Source organism: Corvus moneduloides, chromosome 21, assembly GCF_009650955.1.
Source record: "Corvus moneduloides isolate bCorMon1 chromosome 21, bCorMon1.pri, whole genome shotgun sequence".
Taxonomy (NCBI): Eukaryota; Metazoa; Chordata; class Aves; order Passeriformes; family Corvidae; genus Corvus; species Corvus moneduloides.
Genome location: NC_045496.1, coordinates 1,390,837 through 1,411,485, shown reverse-complemented (window position 1 = coordinate 1,411,485; position 20,649 = coordinate 1,390,837). Strand labels below are relative to the sequence as shown.

The 20,649-nt window shown below is 43.4% G+C and overlaps 1 protein-coding gene across 6 annotated transcripts in view; it reads right to left on the bottom strand.

Annotated features, from left to right (window-relative positions):
- Positions 1-20,649, bottom strand: part of DENND1A (DENN domain containing 1A) — a 165,412-nt gene that overhangs the window by 72,673 nt on the left and 72,090 nt on the right. For all 6 annotated transcript variants that reach the window (XM_032131045.1, XM_032131047.1, XM_032131049.1 and 3 more), the window contains 6 exons: positions 18,537-18,606; positions 17,935-18,015; positions 15,767-15,820; positions 12,075-12,185; positions 6,891-6,991; positions 1,013-1,058 (listed from right to left, as the gene is read on the bottom strand). In XM_032131045.1, coding sequence (XP_031986936.1) covers positions 1,013-1,058; positions 6,891-6,991; positions 12,075-12,185; positions 15,767-15,820; positions 17,935-18,015; positions 18,537-18,606 — 463 coding nt within the window. The remainder of the gene's footprint in view (positions 1-1,012; positions 1,059-6,890; positions 6,992-12,074; positions 12,186-15,766; positions 15,821-17,934; positions 18,016-18,536; positions 18,607-20,649) is intronic.

Below are 20,649 nucleotides of genomic sequence, written 5' to 3'. Positions count from 1 at the left end.
AATTACCTCTCATTAATGCTGGAAAAAGAGGGGACGTTACACAGCACACACAAACACACAGGGCATCATTATTACACACACTTGCCCTAGTGAAAGAATCAGTATTTTTTTATCAATATTTCCAGAAATTACACATTTTTATGGACAATACAAGAACAATTTTTCTAGTAATACACATTCCTTTATGTGATGTTAACCCCAGTTTTCTGAACTGTTCTGTATCCTGAACATGAAGGCTCAATTTCCAAACGCAGGAGCTAAAACAGGGACACAGGTCCATTAATGTCCAGGGGTATGTGGAGTCCCAGCAGAGCTCCCTGGGCAGGAATGCCTCTTCCCACCCAGAGCACTCCTTGGGAAGGGGCACAGTCAGTAAGGATGAGGATTTCAGAGGTACCTAAGTCAGTATCTTTTGTTGTTCCCCAGATACTTTTGAGGAAAGCCATCAACTGTTTCACCAGTACTGGAAGCAAAAGCAAATGTGCTATTTCCACTTTTAGAGTTTTTAAAAAGTCACATGAATTACTGGGAATTGTTTATAGGAGAAGCTTTCTGTGAGGGCTGGTTCTCTGCCAGCTTTGTGTTAACATTAACTGCAAGTTCCTTCTTTTCAGATCTTTCGAACATTAAAAAAATTACAATCTGTCTGCAAAAGCCTAAAAGAGAACTGTAACTGTCAACATTGTGGTTTAATATCGACTCTGCCTTTGTGCCTGAGTCCAACCAAGGCACTGAACTGATTAAATGAAGCCCCAGGGTGGGGAGGGGAGCACGACGTGAGCTTGTCACCGCCGAGCTGCGAGCGGGAAGTCTGCCCAAGGAGCACAGGGGAGCAAACAAGGCTCCTGAAGATGCAACATTATCATGTATGCCTCACTCAATTCCCTCAGCACTCCCAAATTAACAGGATTATTTCACTTTTAAGCATATGAATGGATGTGTAATTGCTTGCAGAATCTGGCTCTAAACCATACCACTATACATAGTTTCAGAAATGGTGCAAGAGACTTACCTCCATCAAACTTAAGTGTATTCCAATGAGGTAGGGCATGGGGGCACTGCGGAGAGGAAAAGAAACCCGGCTTTACATCCTCATAACAGTGAATAACACACATGACTTACAAAATTAGCTACAGGAAAACACTGGGATACCGGATCAGATTTTGCTTAAAAAATAGTAGATACATATATACAAACAAATCACATGTGAACAAAGTGTTACTCCATATCTGAAAGACTTTTGTTACTATGCAATAGCCTCCTACTCCTGAAAGACTTCATTTTTTCTTGACATCAGAATTTCTAAGTGACTAAGTTTGGGCAGGTACCCAAGGATAGCTGTTAAACATATCCCTAACACTGGGGTCTTTTGTTAGAAAACCAAACAAAATGTGTTATTGCAATTTTAAAAACATACCCTTGGAAAAGACTTTTCCAAGAGTATTCTTTCAAAAACTGGACCCAGTTGTAGTGTCAAGTGGTTAATTTAATGTATATGTATCACCCAGTACTAAAAGCTTTGAATTCTTTGAGTGAGTCCAGATACATTTTTAAGTCATTTACTTTTAAGTATAAATCTTGACAAGTTTTCATTTATAAAAGAAAACAAAAAATACTTTTGAAGATTCTGATAATTTCCAGAGTTCCTGGGACATCCGCTGATACCAATGTTCCCCTCAGGACACAAAACCTAAATACCCCAGAGGCTCATAGGCCAGGTTTTAGCCTTGGACACTGGCATGACACCTTTGTTAGCCCACAGAATGCCGGTGCTGAAGGGAAGACTGATCTTCTCCATGTCCCTTTCCTGATGTGAGCAAACCCCGAGAAGGGCCCGCTCCCAGCAGAGAGCCCTGGCTGGGAGCTGCCTGTCCGGTGTCCAGGATTTCCAACGCTGAGCTGCTCGCAGCCTCCCCCTCGGCAATCAGGGCCCGGCGCAGCAGAGCCATCAGCGAGGCTGCCAGAGCTGCTAATTGCAAATATGGCACATCCTGCCTGCGAAACGCAGCGCACACAGACAGACACAACTTCTAAAATAGAGCCTCAGCTCGCTTTGGATACAGAAGCTCAAAGAGCTCATTTTCAATTTCAGATGAAAAAATGAGAGAAATGTCACTGTACTGCCTTGGATTAAAATATCTCCCATATTGCTGCTCTAAGCTGGTGCCTACTGCTCAGTAAGAGCAGTACAGTGCTGAAAAAGCTCCTGAGACACCAGGCCAGCAAAAATCCCTGCTTCTCCTTTTCCTGAGAAATACCTTTAAAAATATATTTACTGATAAGCATATTAATATTTATGTTGTTTATTAATACACCCCCTCAAACTGCCACTCTGTAGGATGCTCTACTGAGGTGGAAACAGCCCCTGCAGTAGACATTCTATGTGAAACCATTTTTTTTCCTTTCTGAAGACATTAAACACATACAACTTCCTAAGTCCCTTCCCAGTTCACTGGCAGAATACTCCAGTGCCTTGTCCCACATCACTGCAATGAGTGTCCGGCCCAGGGCCCCTGCACCCCCACAGCCCCTTGGGACAGAGCCCAGAGGGGCTGCTACAGCACAGAACCATCCTGAATGTTCTGCTTCCTGGGAATCCCATGGCTGGCAACTGGAACACCCACCCAGGTCCCTGGGCAGAAGGTTTGCCTGCTCCCTACCACACTCGCCCACGACACACAAGTGCTGCTCAGCTGAGCCCTGATTTGTCATGGACACGTTTGATTTGTGACAAACGCCATCTCTTCACTTCCCATGGCCACAGCCCAGGAGCAAGAAAACAGCCAGGAATTTTATACCCAGAGAACGAAGCACTGCTTTGGCTCTGGCTGCACAATGGCCCCGCGAGCCGGGCTCGGCTGCCCCGGCCCCTCCGGTGCCACCACCACCACCAATGTGGTTCCAATTAAGGACTTCCAGCAACGCGACAGCTTCAATCCCCACCGCACAAAGTCGGAACCTCGGCAGGAAGTCTTAAGCCTGCAAATGTCTCATCTAGTGAGACACTGGCTAACGTAATGAAAGGAAGCAGGAAGAGTGCAGTATTCCTGAAAACCAGCCATTTATTAACATCTCCAAACATAGGAAGGGAAGATATGGCTTAAGATACATGGATCAGGTTTGGATGCAAAGACTCATCTTTTCAGTGCTGGAGTGACAAACATTACATGTAATGGCAATACAGCACATAAACACTTACAGGGACTGCATAAATAACCTCAATAAAATGTGATTCTGGTAAAGAGCATAAATATTTCCAATAAAATCTACCAGAGAGATTCTATTCTTCCATCATCACTCATCAGTATGACTGAATAGGAAACACACCTAGAAGTAAATGCCGAAAGTTCATGTCAGGCTTCATAAATTGCTTTTATCACCATTTCTCTTGACCATGAGTTAATCATAGGCCATTATTTAAGTAGACCTTTAGCATCCTGTGCAGGGGAATGTGCTGTGTCCCCCCTTCCCCACCCAGGGCACACTGAAACAGTCCTTCCTCACTGCGATTCAGGTCCTGAGATGTGGAACACTCCAGCAGTTTTTAATATTTTATCAGGGTAGATTTGTACTTGCAAGACTTCCAAGAGAAGTTCAGCAAGACACATCCCTTGTATAAAGAGCAGAAACACTCAGCACAACCTTTAATCCTTCTGGGAGCCCTGGCAGATTAAAGACTGCCCTTCAGAGCAGGCCTTCCCCACTGCTTGACACTTCATCAGTCCTGGGGCTTCTTACAGCCACAACTACTAATTACTCAAAGTTGTTTGCTGGCAGCCAATAGCCATTAAGTGCAAAATTAAGAAGTATCAGTTTCTACCACATGTATTTACTGCTCAAACAAAGTGCCTGCGTGAGCCTTTCAGAACAAAGAGAGGGGTCATTACTCCTCTTGTGCTACACTGGCTCCCAAGGCAATCAGCCTTATTTATAATCAAATGAGTTATATAGGTAAATATCAAATCATTAAAGTAGCAATGCATAAGCATGAATATGGATTTTGGGGACATAATGGCTATATATTGCCCATTTATTACAGTTGCATTTTTACAATTTCTTTAATTCGTTTCCTTAGGCAAACTAGAGACGGCTTAATTATGCTCCCAAGAGGTGGGCAACTACTAATTGGAAGAGAAGCAGGTGAAATAGAGGGACATTTCTTCTTAAGTGAAGAAAGCCCAGCCTTAAAAAATACTGCAATTCACCAGGAAAAGTAATGTAAAAACCCAAGGATTTCCAAAAGGTTCCTATTTACAGCTACACAGGGATTTCACCATTTTGCTTCATTGTTCCAGGAAAATGGATGAGATCACACTTACCACATTCACGTCTTGCTATACAAGCATTGACTTAATGGGTGGCTCTCTCCCACCACTGGTACTTCCCTCTCCGGGGCAGTCTCCTGATTTCTCTTCAGATTCCTCATTGAAATGCAACAGAATTCCACCCAAAATTTATTGGAGTAATTGATGCAAATCAGAAACTTGACTGCATAAATTGGAACAATGCAGAGAACACACAGCTCTGACACCAGGAGAGCAGCTACAAGGAGCTTTAGTGAGTGCCCAGGTGTGCCAGGCTCAATGGCAATGCCCACCGAGCTCCTTGGGCAGGAATCTTTGTTTCCCAGCAGCGGGAGGACTTCAGCTCCCCCTCCACCTACTCAGAGAAGCACATTGACTATATGCAGATTTAGAAAATAGGAGAAAGGGAGTTAAAAAAACTCCTGGAGAAAGGGCAAACTGCCCCAACAGAAGCATTTGTTAGCAGCTGTGCCAGGGTGCTCTGAGAATATATTCATGCTGGCTGCTAAGCTGTCTGTCTGATAGAATAGACTGTTTTAATCACCCTACGAAATGTACTGTTGCTTCTGGTGACAAAGCTCTGGGGCTCAGCGCACACTCAGCTGCGTCCCAGCTCAGCAAAGACAGGCTTTTCTAAGGGCTCATTTTAAACACAGACGCTGAGAGCAAGAAGGAAGCAAACAGACACAGTGGGAGTGGTTTTATGGCACACAAAAAACAAACTGGGAAAAGTAGTGAGGAAAATTGATACACTGCTTCCTCCACATCAACAAATGTTTAAATTTCCAATAAAATAGATGGACAAGAGCTGACCAAGTAGTTGTATGTGCTTGACTATCAATGCTTGGTGGCAGCATCTCACTAACCAGGACTTCTGGCACCTGCTGGCATGTGCTCTAAACAAACAAAACCCAACCAAACAACACCCCAAACCAGCCACCAGCAGCGCAGCTGTGCTTCTGTACTTCCTCTGTTGCTCTGCATTCAAAGGAACAAGCAATTGTGCATCAAGGTGTGAGATCTAATGACAGCATTTTAGTCTCCTCCACCCAAAATGTTTCCCTGGGCTGAAAATACACTAAAGAGCAGTGTCCAATTAAAAAATAAAAACAAAGGATAGCACTCTTCCCCTTGCTTCCCCTCCCACCCCCTGTCCTCAGCAAATCTACACAACAGGGACGATCAATGGGAGATCCACCACCAGCACTGACTCAGCACTGAGAGCAAGTATTTGGGAGACACAACCTTTGGGCATTTTCAGTTCTGAGGGAAGGTATGTCAGTGAGGAATGCAGGGGAACAGAAATACTAAGTTTGAGAAAATCCTTTAAAGAGGGAAATGGGAAGCAAAAGGCAAGTAATCACAGGTGGAATATACTTTTTTCAAACACTTTCAAAGATCTCGAGTGACACGGTCTATCCATCCTTCTGTGAGTTTCAAAAGAGCAGGGGAAGATTCAAAACATCACAGCACAGTCCGTAAATGAGCACAGCCAACTGAATGAACAAGATATTCTGTATTCATAAGAACTGAAGAATCCTCATTGCTTTAAGTTTTGTTCCCATTTCAGCTCTCTAAAATTCTTATGTCATATTTGCAAATAAAATAACCAGGCAATAATTAAAATTAAATTAAGCTCTTCTATTTTAAATAATCTCAGGTCATTTCCCTTAAGAGGCAGACACCAGTAAGCAGAAATACTGCCTTAAAGCAGGGAGCAGGGAGCTGATTGCTCAGTCCTCCCAGGCAAAATGACATCTCCAAGCTCACATGGTTACAAAATAGATGGTGGACTCTATTTTGGGAAATATATTTATGGCACATAAATTGTTGCTAAATTGACTTACTCAAACAATGACAGAGTGTGTAGCTACCTCTCCAATTAAAGTTCCTGGCTGGGTAAGGAAATCAGTTGTTGCATTTGTGAGCTGCCTAACAGTTGTACATTTTGAAATCATTCTTTGCACACAGCCTGGCTCCCTCCTGCCATGGCCGGGTGTTGGCCACGAAAGAATCCCCTCAGTGATGCTCAGTGACTTGTGGCTTTCTCTCCTGCACCAGGGTTTGCTTTTTGCACCCTCTGGGTGGGCCCCTTTCCCTGCCTTTGTCAGGAAGTCCATGAATAACTGATCACCAAGGGCAAAGCCTGTGCCTGCGAGCAGCAGGTACCTGAGGGGAGCTGGGGCAGCCTCTCCAAGTGTTAATTACACGTGAGAAGCCCATTATCCAGGGAAAGGCACCTGCTGGCACTGCAAATGACTGGGACCTGCCCTTCCTGCGCAGGGAGTCAGGGAAGGCTCATTTCCACAGGAGATAACTCTTTACATTCTGCTCCCTGTACCCTGACACAGGCACACACAACATTTACATCAACTGCAGAGGAGCAAACTTCCTTTAAACATGCACGTTTTGGTTTCCAGGCCTTCACTTGCTGCTGGTTATCCCGGCTGGATCCCCAGGAACAGCCGCATCAGGAGAGAGCTTCAGACTCACTCTAAGAAATGTGCACAGTGCTGTGGGTCTGAGGGACAGATACACATCTGCAGAACACACACACAGGTAATGCACACACAGAGATGGCCTTACCAGCAGTAGTCCAGGAGATGTGGGGGCAGGACAGGAATGTAAACATGCTGCCAGAACATCGGGTAGAGCATGGCTGCAGACCCATGGATGCAGGCAGTTAACTGAAAAACACACAGAGAAACCGCAGCGTAAATGAGACAAACCTCGAGCTTCAAATGGTAAACTTAGAGGCAAGAAAGTAAAGAATCAACTCTCCTTTCCTATCAATGCTTTATGAGAAAATACACAGCACTGCTGGCAAAAACAAGGGTCTTGGGGGGAGCAGGAGTGGCTGCCATCCGCCTGACTTTGTGAACAGCTGAGAACACGATTCACTCGCAAACCCAACCTGCAAAGAACACCCGGCATTTTATAAAGCAACAGAAACATGGAAATGAAAACACAAAGGGAACTAAGAAACAGTAATGGCAAATCTCCCAAATCTGGAAATTACCATGCATTAAATATCACAAAACTGCTCTGAAATTATAACACAAACTGAAAAAACCATGGCATGCGTTTCTTAAAAACACAGTACGCTAAACTCAGTGATTAAATCTTGATGATTTAAAAGGGAATTTTATCTAATTGCCCTTCACCTAATCATTTGATCCATTGAATTTCTCAGTTACATTGTTAAAAACTCATGCAGAAGAGTTTTGATGTGGCAGGTACCGAATTAGCAAAGGGAAGTGCCAGTGAAGCCACGGGGAGAATCCTCACAGAGGAAATTACTGCTCTCAATCCTATTTCAAACAATAATTATTAATTGGAAAAGAAGATAAGCAGGATATTTGTCATAATCACTAAGGGTATTAATATGGAGCAGGTGGCAATGCTCAATAAGGCAATCTCAGCAAAAGCTATAGGCAAAACACTGTAAGAGGATATGAGCACACACACTTGGGGAAACAAGTAAATAAATCAGAGCACTCACACACAGACACATCCAAGGCAGACTCGGAGGTGACAGGGAAGAGTCACATCCACCCTGCCCCTGTTCCCAGTTCAGAGTGTCCTTTAATCTCCAGGGACACCCAGCACAAGCACTACACTGTGCTTCACTTGTGAGGGAGGTTTTGAACACAACTCTCAACAAATCCTCCCAGTTCTCGGAAGGCAGGAGGAAACTGAGCATTTAATGCCTTCTGGGCAAGGGGAAGGAGGCAGAGCACTTCTTATGAGTCCTGAGGAGACAAACTCTAAGGGACTAAGGTGCCTGTGGTGGCCTGAATGTGTCCGAGATCAAACCAAGCAAAGACAAATCATGATATTAATCCTAACTCAGTTAGAGGTGGCATAACCTTAAAAAAAACCAGCCCTCATTATTATTAATTTCCATTAAGACAGACTAGTGACTCACAGACCTTGCAAAGGGAACCCATGACTGGAAAAGGAAATGCTTTGGATGGGCTAAACCAGACCCTTCAGGCTCCGTGTCAGGAAAAATCAGCTACAGTTGGGGGTAGTTTGGGTTCTGTTCACTACCAAAGCCTTTCTGTGAGTAACAGAACCTGGTGGTCCAAGTAAAATGCAGGTCAGTGGGCAGGACGGTGGAAGACAGGCCTGCATTTTACGTGTTACTTTTATGCCTCTGAACAACACAACCAGTTTTTTCTAAATTTAAATTTAATTCTAGATTAGGAACTGCTTCTCTGAGGATTGAGTGGATAATTTCAGCCATTACTACACAACATGGTCGTGGCTGTAGAGGAGTGAATTCCATAATCCTACGAGGCCTCTTCCAAGCCCCTTCCCACTGGTTTTAAAACTCAGCAAGAAAAGATGAAACATCCACAATGCTCAGCACTCAGACATCTGAGCAGGACCTGACACCTCCTTTGGAGACTCCCACCTGTCAGGAATCAGGTGACACTCGAGCAGGGGTGAGCCCCAGCCCCAGCCTCCAGCTCTGCCCTGAGAAGGGCTCAAACCCAGCTGATCTGCTGGAGACCTCACCTGATCAGTGACTGTCACCCAGGAAACAAGCACTTCAGAGTAAGGCAGCCTGAGAAATGCCCAACTGCCAGAACTACAAGAATCCAGCATTTTGAACTCGGATTAGTTCCACTCCTCAGCTCTGTGCAGCTGTTGCTGGAGGGTGTAAGGAGATCGCTGTGGAAGGGACACACTCAGTCACTGGGCACTTTGTGCAGTTCTATATTTAATGCTCTAAAAGCCTGATTTGAGCAAATGAGATCAATAGGAATTTGTCACAAACTTGAAACTACTAAGCTGATGTTGAACTACACGAGATCATTTTCCACCCCTGGCTCCTGGCACACACTGGGCAGGATGTGGCGACCAAGGTGCAATAAGGACACTGAGGAAAAGAACCACCTTTTGCATGGCTGTAAGATTAGGGGGTTGCATTCTTTGGGGCTAAAAACCAAGTAGAAAGCTGAGCTATAACAGAATTAAGCAGTGAAAGCAGTACCGTCACAAAGGCTGTGTATGAAGGCAACAGGGACAGCAACAGAGCTGTGGCATCAGAGCTGGGCAAGCCCTCAGCTGTGAAGCATCACAAGGACAGGTGGGGTATCAAATTGATCATATGTTATTCTAATTTCTCACCCTCAGAGCCCCAAGGCCCATCAGACCCCTGCCAGGGAATAGGAGGTTTGTCAGAGCTCCCCGTGCTGCGGCAGAAGTGGCACAGGAAGCTCTGCTCCAGGATCAAACATCCATGCGCGATGGGATTCTTTGCTTTGTGCTAAAACTCCAAAAATCACAGAAAAGGCAAAGAAATCCACCTCAGTATGATGGAGCCAGACAGAAACATCCCTGAAATCCCCAAGTTTAAGTAATTTCAGAGCTTCGCGTAAGATGCCTTATAATGAGAGCCAGCGTGCTGCTGCCCTGCTCCCAGCCAGGAAACACCTTGGGGTGGCCGGGCCGCAAGTTCTGAAGGAAAAGAGAATTCTGGATGGAAGGAGAACTCCAGTTTCATTTTTGCAGCAGCATGCTCCCACCAGCAGGTGAGCTTCTGCCAGGCACAGGGCATTTATCATTTTGGTTCATATCTCACGTTTTTTGAGGACTTAGATCACAGAATATGTAATGAAATTTAACAGGAATAACTGTTTTAACATTTTGAGAAATTACCTGCATTTCCTTTTGTAGAGACGAAGAACAAAATCCAAAAAAACAGCAATAATTTCTCTATAGGTTCAGTAAACATGCTTTATAAAATAGCTAACAAACATGGCTTTGTTCAGTTACCCCTAAATCTTATTCAACTTATGGATATAAGGATATTGAAAATCAAAATTTGAATTTGAGATGATGTATTGTAGCACAGAATTCATTCCACCATAAAAGGCTTTCTACTCAGGATGGTTTTGTTTTCTATCGCTCACCTGGTATTAAATTCAAGCCCTACGTCTGAAGTGTGTCTCCCAAAGCTAACAGAAATGAACTGCAAATAGGTCCCTTCCACTTTTGTGTTAAAAATCCAAAAGCTAAAAACAAAGGCAGCAGCCCCTGAGCAGCCCCAGAGCAGCCCCCCAGGCTGGCTGCACTCGGGGAGTAGGGGGTTTGGTTCCTTTGCAGTGACAAGGTCTTGGCTTCCTCCGAGCACAGGCTGAGAGCAGAGAATGTTCCTGGGCTGGAACGGCGAGCGGCAACCGCTGGCTGCGGCCCAGCTCCTCAAACCTGCCTTCCACTGTCACTCCAATCTGCCAGCAGTTTATAGAGAAAGTTGTAAGCTAAGAACACACAGTATGAATACCCCTCCCTCCCAAGAACCAGACGTGCTTTTATCTTGGACAGAGGCAAAAGGAAGAGAAATAACAGAAAGAGAGGAAAAAAACCCAGCCCCACTTGTGAATTGGCTCATTAAGGAAGGCACAGTGACAGGTAAGTAATTCCTCTTCCCAGGCTCTGTCACAAAGGGAGAGATTAAACCAACCAACCACACATCTGAAATGCTTTGGGCAGCCCTTCTCTTCTTCCCTCCTCTCTGATCATTTACTGTTCTTTTCATTCCGTAGGTTGCTGAAATAAACACCTCTCCTTCATTTTATTTCATTACCAGGCCTGGATGGAATTTTCCTTATTTTAGTAGTGATGACATAGAATACGTGGCAGATAGAGAAGTTAAGATTTTACAAGTTTTCTATGGTATTAAACTTCATAATACTTAAATGCTTTCAGTTAAATGTGGGATTGATTGTAAACATTATTAATAGTTGTTATTAGGTCCTGGAGGCTATTATAATCCTCCTCCTTTTGCTTACCTTTCAAAATGATACTGCAATAGTTATTCTGGGATTAAGTCTGAGGCCTTACTCCTCTCACTTCTCTGCCCTGTGCTGACAGACCATCCTTACGAGGATTTGTGGACATTACTCCAGCCTTCCAGAGCATTCACAATGCCATGGAGCAGTTTGAATCTCAAGCACAAAGCAGGTCTGGTCATACATCAGATACCAGTTACAGCCACAGGAAATGGAAATAGCAGCTGTACTTCAGCCAGGACTGCTCGAGTGCTCAGCCCACAGCACTAGAAACCAGAATTAGTTAAACCATCTTCAGCACTCACAAAGGAAAGCAATCAATAGCCATTTACAGAGCAAACACGATGACCATGGAGCATTTGCTTTCATAAAGAAAATCACAATCTTATTGACTGCTAAACCTTGAAATGCGTAACACAAAACTTTGAACTGAATCAAGCCCTGTGCTTGTTTTGATCTCCAGCCATTTTTTAGAAGAGAGTACTCTAGAATATTCAGCAGCTTTCATCTCTCAGACACTTGATGGAGCCTAAGGAGCATTAAGACTAAACCTTATCAAACACAACTCAAACACAACGGCAAAACTGTGCATTGTCAATGTACTTCAGCCCACTCCTCTGGTCCATCCAGAAGAGGTCACTGGAACATCCATTTGACAGTGTCATTTATCTTTTTTTTTTTTCCTGTCAAGTAAATTCTGAATAAAGGACTTCACTATGGCATAAGTCTTTGAACATTTGTGTACCGAACAGCCACAAAAATCCCTGCATCCAAAAAATTCTTTTGAACATTGTGGGCCAACAGAAGTTCTATAAAATCCTCACATAAGGCACAAAACTGAGCTGGGGCTGCATAACTGAGGTTGAAAGGTGGACCTGGAGATAATCAGTTAATTTCCTACATATGACTGTGATTAAAAAAAAAAAAAATACTGTGAATAGAAGAAATTCTTGTGCATTTTACTTACAGTGCTCAGCTTACTACAGCAAATGAGGATGCGGCGCTCGTACAGCATACTGGCGTAGAGATGCAGCATGTTGTTGACATCAACTGCTACAAAATACTCTGTCAGATTTCTCTGGGGAGAGACAAAAATCATTTTTTACTCATGACATTACAAAACCAAGTGTCCTTAACAAAAAAAAAAAAACAAAACCAAAACCAAAGAGATTTCATCCTTCTATTGTGCTACATCCAGTATGAGGCTTAACAAAAGAAAGCAGGATTTCATCTTAAGGCAGAGGCCTTTCTAATTGCAGTATCTCTCCCCAGAGTTTTGGGGAGCTGGGTCTTAGAGTAATAAAAGTGATGATGTTTCACCCACAGCTTTCTGAATACTAGATACTTCTCTGAGAAAAAAAATGTTCTGTCACTTTTATGGAGACTTCAAAGCTGCCTGATAAAGTACCAAAACCCCACACCCCAACACTAAAAGCAGCTCTCAGAGGCCAGTTCCAATACAGCAAATTCAATTGTGAGCTCAGTCAGTGCTAGAAAAATTCTGACTATTGGAAACACATCTGGGCATTTAACACACACTAAACCCAGTTGTCTGAACTGAACCCCTCACTTCGGGCACTCAGACATCCCTGGGTGGGAGACAGGAGCACCTCCCTGGGGAGACTGAGGAAGGAGGCAGGAAATTATCTCTCTGAGCACTTCACTTCTTAAAACATAGAAATTAAAGAAAAAGGGAGAGGTGGAGGAAAAGATAATGCCCAAAAATGCTGAATTAGGGAATTTGTCTCCAAATAGCTTCTTACAGACATGAAAGGGTTGCTATAGGATAAAGACAGCCTTATACAAAAAGCACATGTGAGAGAAAAATTAGATTAGTCATGAATTCAAGTGCAATCTTAATCATCCTTAAATAAAAAAGTGCAGAAAAGCAAAAAGCAAATATGATTTAGAAACTTAAAGAAGCTCAACAAAGCCTATTAGCACTTTTGACAGATCCAAGATACTTGGCCTGAGAAGTCTGCCAAGATGCTTCATACTGTGCAAAAATATGTTCCCCAGCTTGCCATCCAAACACAAAGAACTGAAGGAAAATTAAGCATTGTATTTGGGAGACTTTGGTACCAGTATGTAGAGGGATAAAAACTGAGCTCATTATGATTGGCTTCAAACACATAAAATAAAACAATCATTCAGGTCTTTATTAAAGTAGAGCTGGAGCCACAGACAGGTACAGTCAAAGGAGAAAAAAAAAAAGCCAACACATTTTGCCAAAAACCTATTAAACTATCATGTACTTTTTCTGTATTTCTCATCCCATCTGTGCTGATTAACATGATATTTTTGTCTAAACATAAGCTGTCTTCTCCACGGCTCTTCTTCCCCCTCTCACCCACCCTTCCACCACGCCAAAACACAGTGTGTGACGACACAATTCCTGCTAATAGTGGGAATTAAAAGAATTTTTAAGGAGCCCTGAACTCCCTTTGATGCCACCCAACTCAGGGGCACGGCAAAAGCAGCACACAATCCCTGCATCCTGCCCGAGGGTGCAGCCCTGCTCCACACGGATCTGTTTGTGAGGCAACAGCCTCCACTGCAAGAGGAAAATAGACGTGGGGACTTGATTTGCAATTGTTCTTTCATCGAGTTTATTGTGATGACATGACACACAAATGTACCTTCAGATGGAAAGATTTGTAAGGTTTCAGTCTTGTCTGCTCTCCAAGATTTGCCAAGGACACCTGGGAACCATGTGGGCTGCATGGAAATGTATTGGTACTGAGGAGATTCACGTGTTCCCTCAAAGTTGTATTTATAAGAAAGCTGTCAGCTCTGAAGCTGAAATTGGGACTTACACATGTATTTTGAAAGACATGTCTCGTAAGTGACAAAACCATGAATGAGTTAAATAAATACAAATGAAAGCGTTCCAATTTGCAGGATAATTGTTATGTATTTTGCTTCCTAGGACTTAAACCTTTCTCAGGGCAGTAAAAAGCGGGATTTTCAGAACAGGTATTCCCACTCCTCTCAAAATTCACCAAGAGTGTTACAAAACTCCCTCACGCTCCTTTGAAATTTCATTCCCAGATCAATCATCCATTTGATCATTTGCTATCTCGTATCAATAAACACACACTGACTACTCTGACTTTTGAGATTAAAAATCACGTACTTCTCTTCCACTGTCAGCTAATGAGGAAGATGGACCCAGTGATACAAAAGTACTGAGGGCATCATCCCCAAGAAAACACCATCATTTCAGCCTCTTAACTTACCTGCACCTTCTGAAAGACAACAGCTACTACCAGGAAATTCAGTCTTGCACTGTATTTCCTGCAACCAACCTGATTTATTTCTGAAGTCACACTGCATTTACACATCCCTCACACAACTTACATCTCCTGAAGAAGGGAATGAGTTGCTGTTACAGAAAAGTGCCCATGCTAAATGGTCTGTGACTCATTAAACACATTGATCTGACACAAAGTCAGATAATTCCAAGAGGTTTGTTAACATTCCAAACAGTGCTCTCTGCAGCTCTCCATTCATCATCACATCCAACTACGAAGTTTGGCACCACTACAACTTTTGCTAATATGGGTTTTAAATGCAATTCCTGGTAAGATGTACAGAATTTTTAATAAATCAGGTCAATTGACTAAAATACAGCAGACTTATGCCCATTTAATATCCTTGTACTATTCCCTAATATACTCAATTCCACACAGAAGTTGGTTTAACAGACAGACAAAAACCTTTTAAGAAATTAGACAATCCTGGGACAGTGGGAGGTGTCACTGTCCATGCCAGGGGGTGGCACTGGATGGGCTTTAAGGCCCCTTCCAACCTGAATTATTCTGGGATTTTATGATTCTATGAATTAGGACAGGATTTGATGACTGGTTTAGACTCAGGGATTGATTCCTGAATTACACCCAGCGTATCATTATTTGTACAAAAATAAAGCACCTCGGAAGAAAGAGCGCATCTATTAAATTTCCTGTCAGGATATGTGTCAGTATGAAGAGTCTGCAACACAGCAAAACCAGCAACAGTGTTTTGAAAGCCAAACAAAAAGCCCCGAATGCTATCTGCTATACAAATCACCCACAAATGAGATGGAATGGCTTGATGATCCTTTTTTCTTTCATGCCATCAACTGAAGAATATGATGCTGAGACCGACTGCAAAATGCTTGGGAAAGAAAACTGAGATGTCAGGCACAGGAGTTTGGCTGAGACAGAGCAGGAGCACATTAAAGAGTATTTAAGAGAAGCAAATGCCAGCATTGTCTCCCCACAGACTTATCATCTGGCTGGAGAGCTGAGCCAGGCTGGAACACACATGACTGCAGGAGGCTTAAAAAGTCTCCCAAAAAGTGGCTCTAAAGAGCCAGGTGTGTCTGGTGTTCTCAGGAGCTGTCTAGCAAGCACAGTGTTTTCCCTGCTGTCTCAGGTCATTATTCCAGAGGGGTGGCAGTGTAGGATTAGCAGAGCTGCTGTTTTACCCACATCAATCTGTCCATCATCCTTGTCCATACAGTTCAGCTTTTAATCACACATGCAGAGTGTCAGCTCCTGAATGCTCAGTATTTTACAGAATAAAACCTATTCCAAACAGAGTAATATTTGTCATCTATGTAGCTGCTGACATTAAATGGAAACAATAAAGTGCAGGGTCCTCTCAAATACTCACATTTTCGGGTATACTGGGAAGCTCTCTGGTGTCAGGCACAGTAAAGTAAGAGTGCTACAAAAAGAGCAAATATTGATTATTTCAGTAATGTTAAAAGCAATCTAAATTTATTGCTTGGTATTAGTATCAGCAGTAACAGCAGTTGCTCAGCTAAGTAAAAGTGACAGAACATTTGTTACCAACTACCAGCCTGAGTTCTCTGTCCTGGATTCCACAGGCTGGGTTCCCAGATCACGGGGGCAATAGGAAATGCAGGAAGATAGACAGTATCAAATGCTCCTGGAAAGTTATATTCCATGTTTTTGTTCTTCAGAGCTGCTGCTACAGACAGACTCACACAGGCTGCGACAGATGCCAAGGAAACTCCAAGGCAGGCTGTAATTCAAGCCAGCTTTCCCCAGCCCACGGCAGGATGGACTTCAGGGAACAGCAGCAGGCAGGGCCTTCTCTGACTCACAGCACCAGAGAGGTTCATTCCAGCCAAGGGGGAGGTTATGGAAATGTACTGGGAAATGCTTCCTAAGGTTCAATGCCTGCTTACCTACAAAATACTGAAAAGTTTTAGGTCACTTTTATACACCCTAAAAGCACATTTTGAAAGACCATATTGCTTTCATATAATTTCATAACCCATTATATTGTTCAGTGTTTTTAATTGTCTGCATTCCAGGAGCTCAGGTTCACTCCAGCTCCCAATCTGACCACAGATGACTTGAATGATCCTTGGTCAGGGCTTTGGAAAAGGAGAGAATGTGACTCGTATACAATTTATATAATTTTAAAGATTTTCACAATTTGTCTTAGGGCTACTTATTAATTACTGGCTGAAGCCTTAAAGGCTGTTCCATCCTTGGCATAGCTCCACAATTGGCACTATTCTCTTGTACACAAATCTCAGCCATCTCAGTGCTTCCTGATCAGGCTGTAACCTGAAATAGCAGGCAGGGACCACAGCCTCCACTAAATGGAGACACTAAATGAGAAACACAAGTTTTGCTTTCTGATGCATCACTGGTTTGGTTTGGTTTGGTTTGGTTGCAAAGATGCAGTGCCAAGGCAGAGGAACAGCACTCAGAGCTGTATCACACAGAGGAACCTCACTCCGACCCCGCAATGGGCTCAGAAACAGACAAAATAAAATCAGAAAGACACGGTCCCTGGGCTGCTTGTTTTTATCCTTTCTTGCTCCATTGCCCATGAAATGTCTGAGACAAGGGGAGACAGGCAGCATTCCTTGGAACCACTGGCACGAAAAAGCCGGAATATCCCCACTGCCCCTGGCCTTGGGAGACAGCTCGTCCCCTAAACAGAACTGCTGCTCCTCAAGAGGGATCTTGAGGGGCTGGGGACATGTCCAGGGCCAGCTGGGACCAGCAAGGCCACACAGCTGCCCCCTGGGCACTGCCAGCCTGGCAGGGAGTGAGGGGCATGAGCTGCTTCTTGCCAGAAAGCGCTTTAGGAGGAGTAAAGGAAATGGGAGGGAGACTTCCCACGTGAACTCTCAGCTGGCAGCAGCAGCAAGGAGCATCTGCAGGGCTCACCACAGCCTGGAGCACAAGGCTGTGCTGCAAAAATGAATTTGAAGACAAAAACCCCAGAAGACTAAATTCAAAATACAATCCCATCAATTAAATCCCACATCCATACTGCCAGTGTGCTTTAATTTTAATTTTCTCACAAAACATAAAAATGAAATAAATTCTTTTTTGTGCAAGGTTTTCTGAGGAGGGGGGGAAGGAAGAGGAGAAGGAACCAGAAAATGTGATGAGCAGTTAATACTCCCAAGGCTGCTGTGACAGGTAAGTGCCTGTTTGCTTCCCAGCCTGCTCCCCCTTCAAACTGCCAGGGCCAGGAGTTGTGCAGAAGTGTGGGCAGTAAATGTCCCACTGGTGCTCCGTGACCTCCCGCAGGTCATAGAGGACATGGTGAGAGATTCCCAGGGGTAATACACACAGCCTTCCCCCAATCAAAGAAGTGCATTTCAAGGACATTTGAGGTTAGGGAAAGGGAAGCAGAGGGCCCCAATTGTGAAAGGGGAATTTCGCAGCTCCTCACAGGAAAACAACACCGGTGTACAAGCTCCAGGAGAGGATTGCTTTTGACATTCCTCTACTATGACATGGAATGAATATTAAACACCTTAGTTTACATCTTCCCCCCACACTTACCACTCCAAGATGAACAGAGGTTCCTGGCTCAGGGATGGTAAGTTTATGAAATGTTTCTAGGAGCTCACTCCTCTGACTATCCTGAAATGAGAAGGAGAACAACCAGGAATACTAAGCAGGCATTGCTGTCACCAGGTAAACTCCGAGGCAGAAGGACAGTGTAGGCCATGGGGGTGGGTAAACATTTTGCATTCATAAGATCAGGTCTACTTTTACTGCCCATGACAAGTAAACCTGGATCAGACACCTGGCACAGACTGATGTGACTCTGCAATACGGGAACAGCAGAATTACAGGAACTGGGCTGAACACAGGGCAGGGAGTCAGGAAGCCCAGCATGGCTGACTGCAGAGACTTGTGTTGGATCTACAGCCCCAATCTTGCACTTTGTCTTTTCCAAAAAGAAAATTAAATACATACTTATTTTTCAGAGGCACTTGCCAAGCTGAGTATGATCTTTTATATCACTGCATTATACAGATTAGTAATTCACATGGTCATCTCGAATAGAAGCACGTCTTCAAACAGCTTCTTTCATCCTCTCACCCTCACTCATTTGATACTGGCATAGGAGAAGGAGGGTCAGTATTTTAGAATAATACCTGTCCTTTTGCTGAATAATCTGCCAGGACATTGAGCAGTTTATAAAAGACTTCAAACCATGGGAGGTAACTGAAAAAAAAAAAGATAAAAGACAGTTATTTTGGTTTTGAATCCTAACACAAGAGGACTTTTAAAATTGAATAATCAGTATCTCAGTTTTTAATTGTTTTAAAATCTCATTCCATCACTGTACTTAGCCTGGCCCTTGCTTCAGTCAAACAGAAACTTCACCTTCAGTACATTTGCATGCAACTTCCAAAAGAGAAGAAACAAAATTAAAAGGAAAACATGCAGAAAAATCCCATCTTTTTCATTTACTTTACATCTCCATTCCATAAGGTAGGACAGCGAGGATGTTCCTTTTCACTGCAGCTTTGGTAGGATTCTGTGCCCTGTTTTCATGGCACAGTTCTTTATTTCAGTCCCTCTTCCAACACCAGTGAGGAACTTCCCTCGGCTGTGGCAAATGCAAAGCCAGTCAGTGATGCTCTTTAATCACAGCTGCTTTCTGAAGCAAATGGATTCTATTTTGATATAGTTAGACAGGATTTAAAGTTTTTATAAAATATGACTACATCCTGACAGCTGTAAGGAATGGAGTGCCCTGTGGTCCCTGGCTGTGCAGCTCTGGTGATAAATGAGGTGAGAAGCTCTCTGTGAGACAAAGTGACTGGCACTCCATCATTAGCGTTTGTTTGAAGCCTGCAAATGCTACTGTAAAATGTAAGTAGCTTATCAAAATATACTGATAAGCAACTTAACTTTTCATGTTATATGACAGCATTATCGTTTAAATTAATACGCTCGAAACATCTTTACAAAGTGTGTATTCGAATAGAGCAGAAAGACAGACAATTACCACTTTAAACAGCATTTAAGTTTGGCATTATATTGTAAACAATCCAGAAGGATTAGGTAGAAGATAAGTTTCTTTCTTTCTGTTTAGTTAAATAAACTTCAGGAGAGTTAAAAGCCATTACAAGAGTAACAAGAAATCCTCTCCAAACATATCTGCTAAGTAGAGATTAAGAACCTGGTAAACAAATCCGTGCAAGGCATCTATCAAAAGAGTTTGAGAAGACAGAAAAGCAGGAAGGCAGAAAGCTCCCTGGCAGTGGGAAACCAAAGCTGCTTCCAGGGAGGCACCATTAAAAGTTCTACTTAATCGTTCAGGGACTTGGCCGGAAAAATACTCTGTGAATACAGAGCTAAAATGAGAATCCTTAAAACCATTACTGTGTTTCTAATGTCTGTGTATCATGTCTTGTAAAAGAGGAAAACAAAAGCAGGTTCTCCCAGGCCTCCACCTCTTTGGGACCCAGGGAAGCCAGAGCAGGGACCCGAGGGGGCAATGCTGAGCCCCCAAATCAGGGCAGGTCCTGGATGTCCTTCAGAGCTTCCTCATCTGTCCTGTCAGGGGCCGTGTGCTCACTGCTGAACCTCCCTGCAGCTTCCAGGGGGTTTCTTTATTACCATCACACACCCAACATGACACATCTGTAGGCTCCAGCCATGAGGATACTTCAGCCCAAACCAATTTGAAATCTTTTACTCAGCACCTAGGAAAGAGCCTCTATGACTCTAATAAAAATAGCCCAGATAATATGAGACATATTCACACAGTGTCAAACACCAGCAAACCCTCCACACAGAAAAAGATACAGCCCCACTTCTGCTACACTTGAGACTCCCTGGCTTTCCCTTCTCTTCACCAGTATCCTCTGATGAACCTATTGTCCTTTTTTTAACACTCACTCCTCCTCGTTTTCCGAATGATGGGTTAGCATCTCACCATAACTGCTTCTTTTTCTATTTTGAGAATAACTTCCCATTTTGAGGACAGTGTCACAGTTTGGAATTTGAGGAAATGAGCTGGTATCTGAAGCAGAACTCAGCACTCCACCACACATGGGGATCTATGTGGCTCTTGCTCAAGAGAGGGGCAAGACAAACTAAGACAAACCCACCACAAAATTGCATAAATTATGCAGACAATCTCACTTCAGTTTTCACCTCCCTCCATTGTCACTGCACGATCTCATCCCAAAATTTCTGGATACATTAGAAAGCTAATTTATCCTGCCATCTTCAATACTTTTACTTCATCACTTA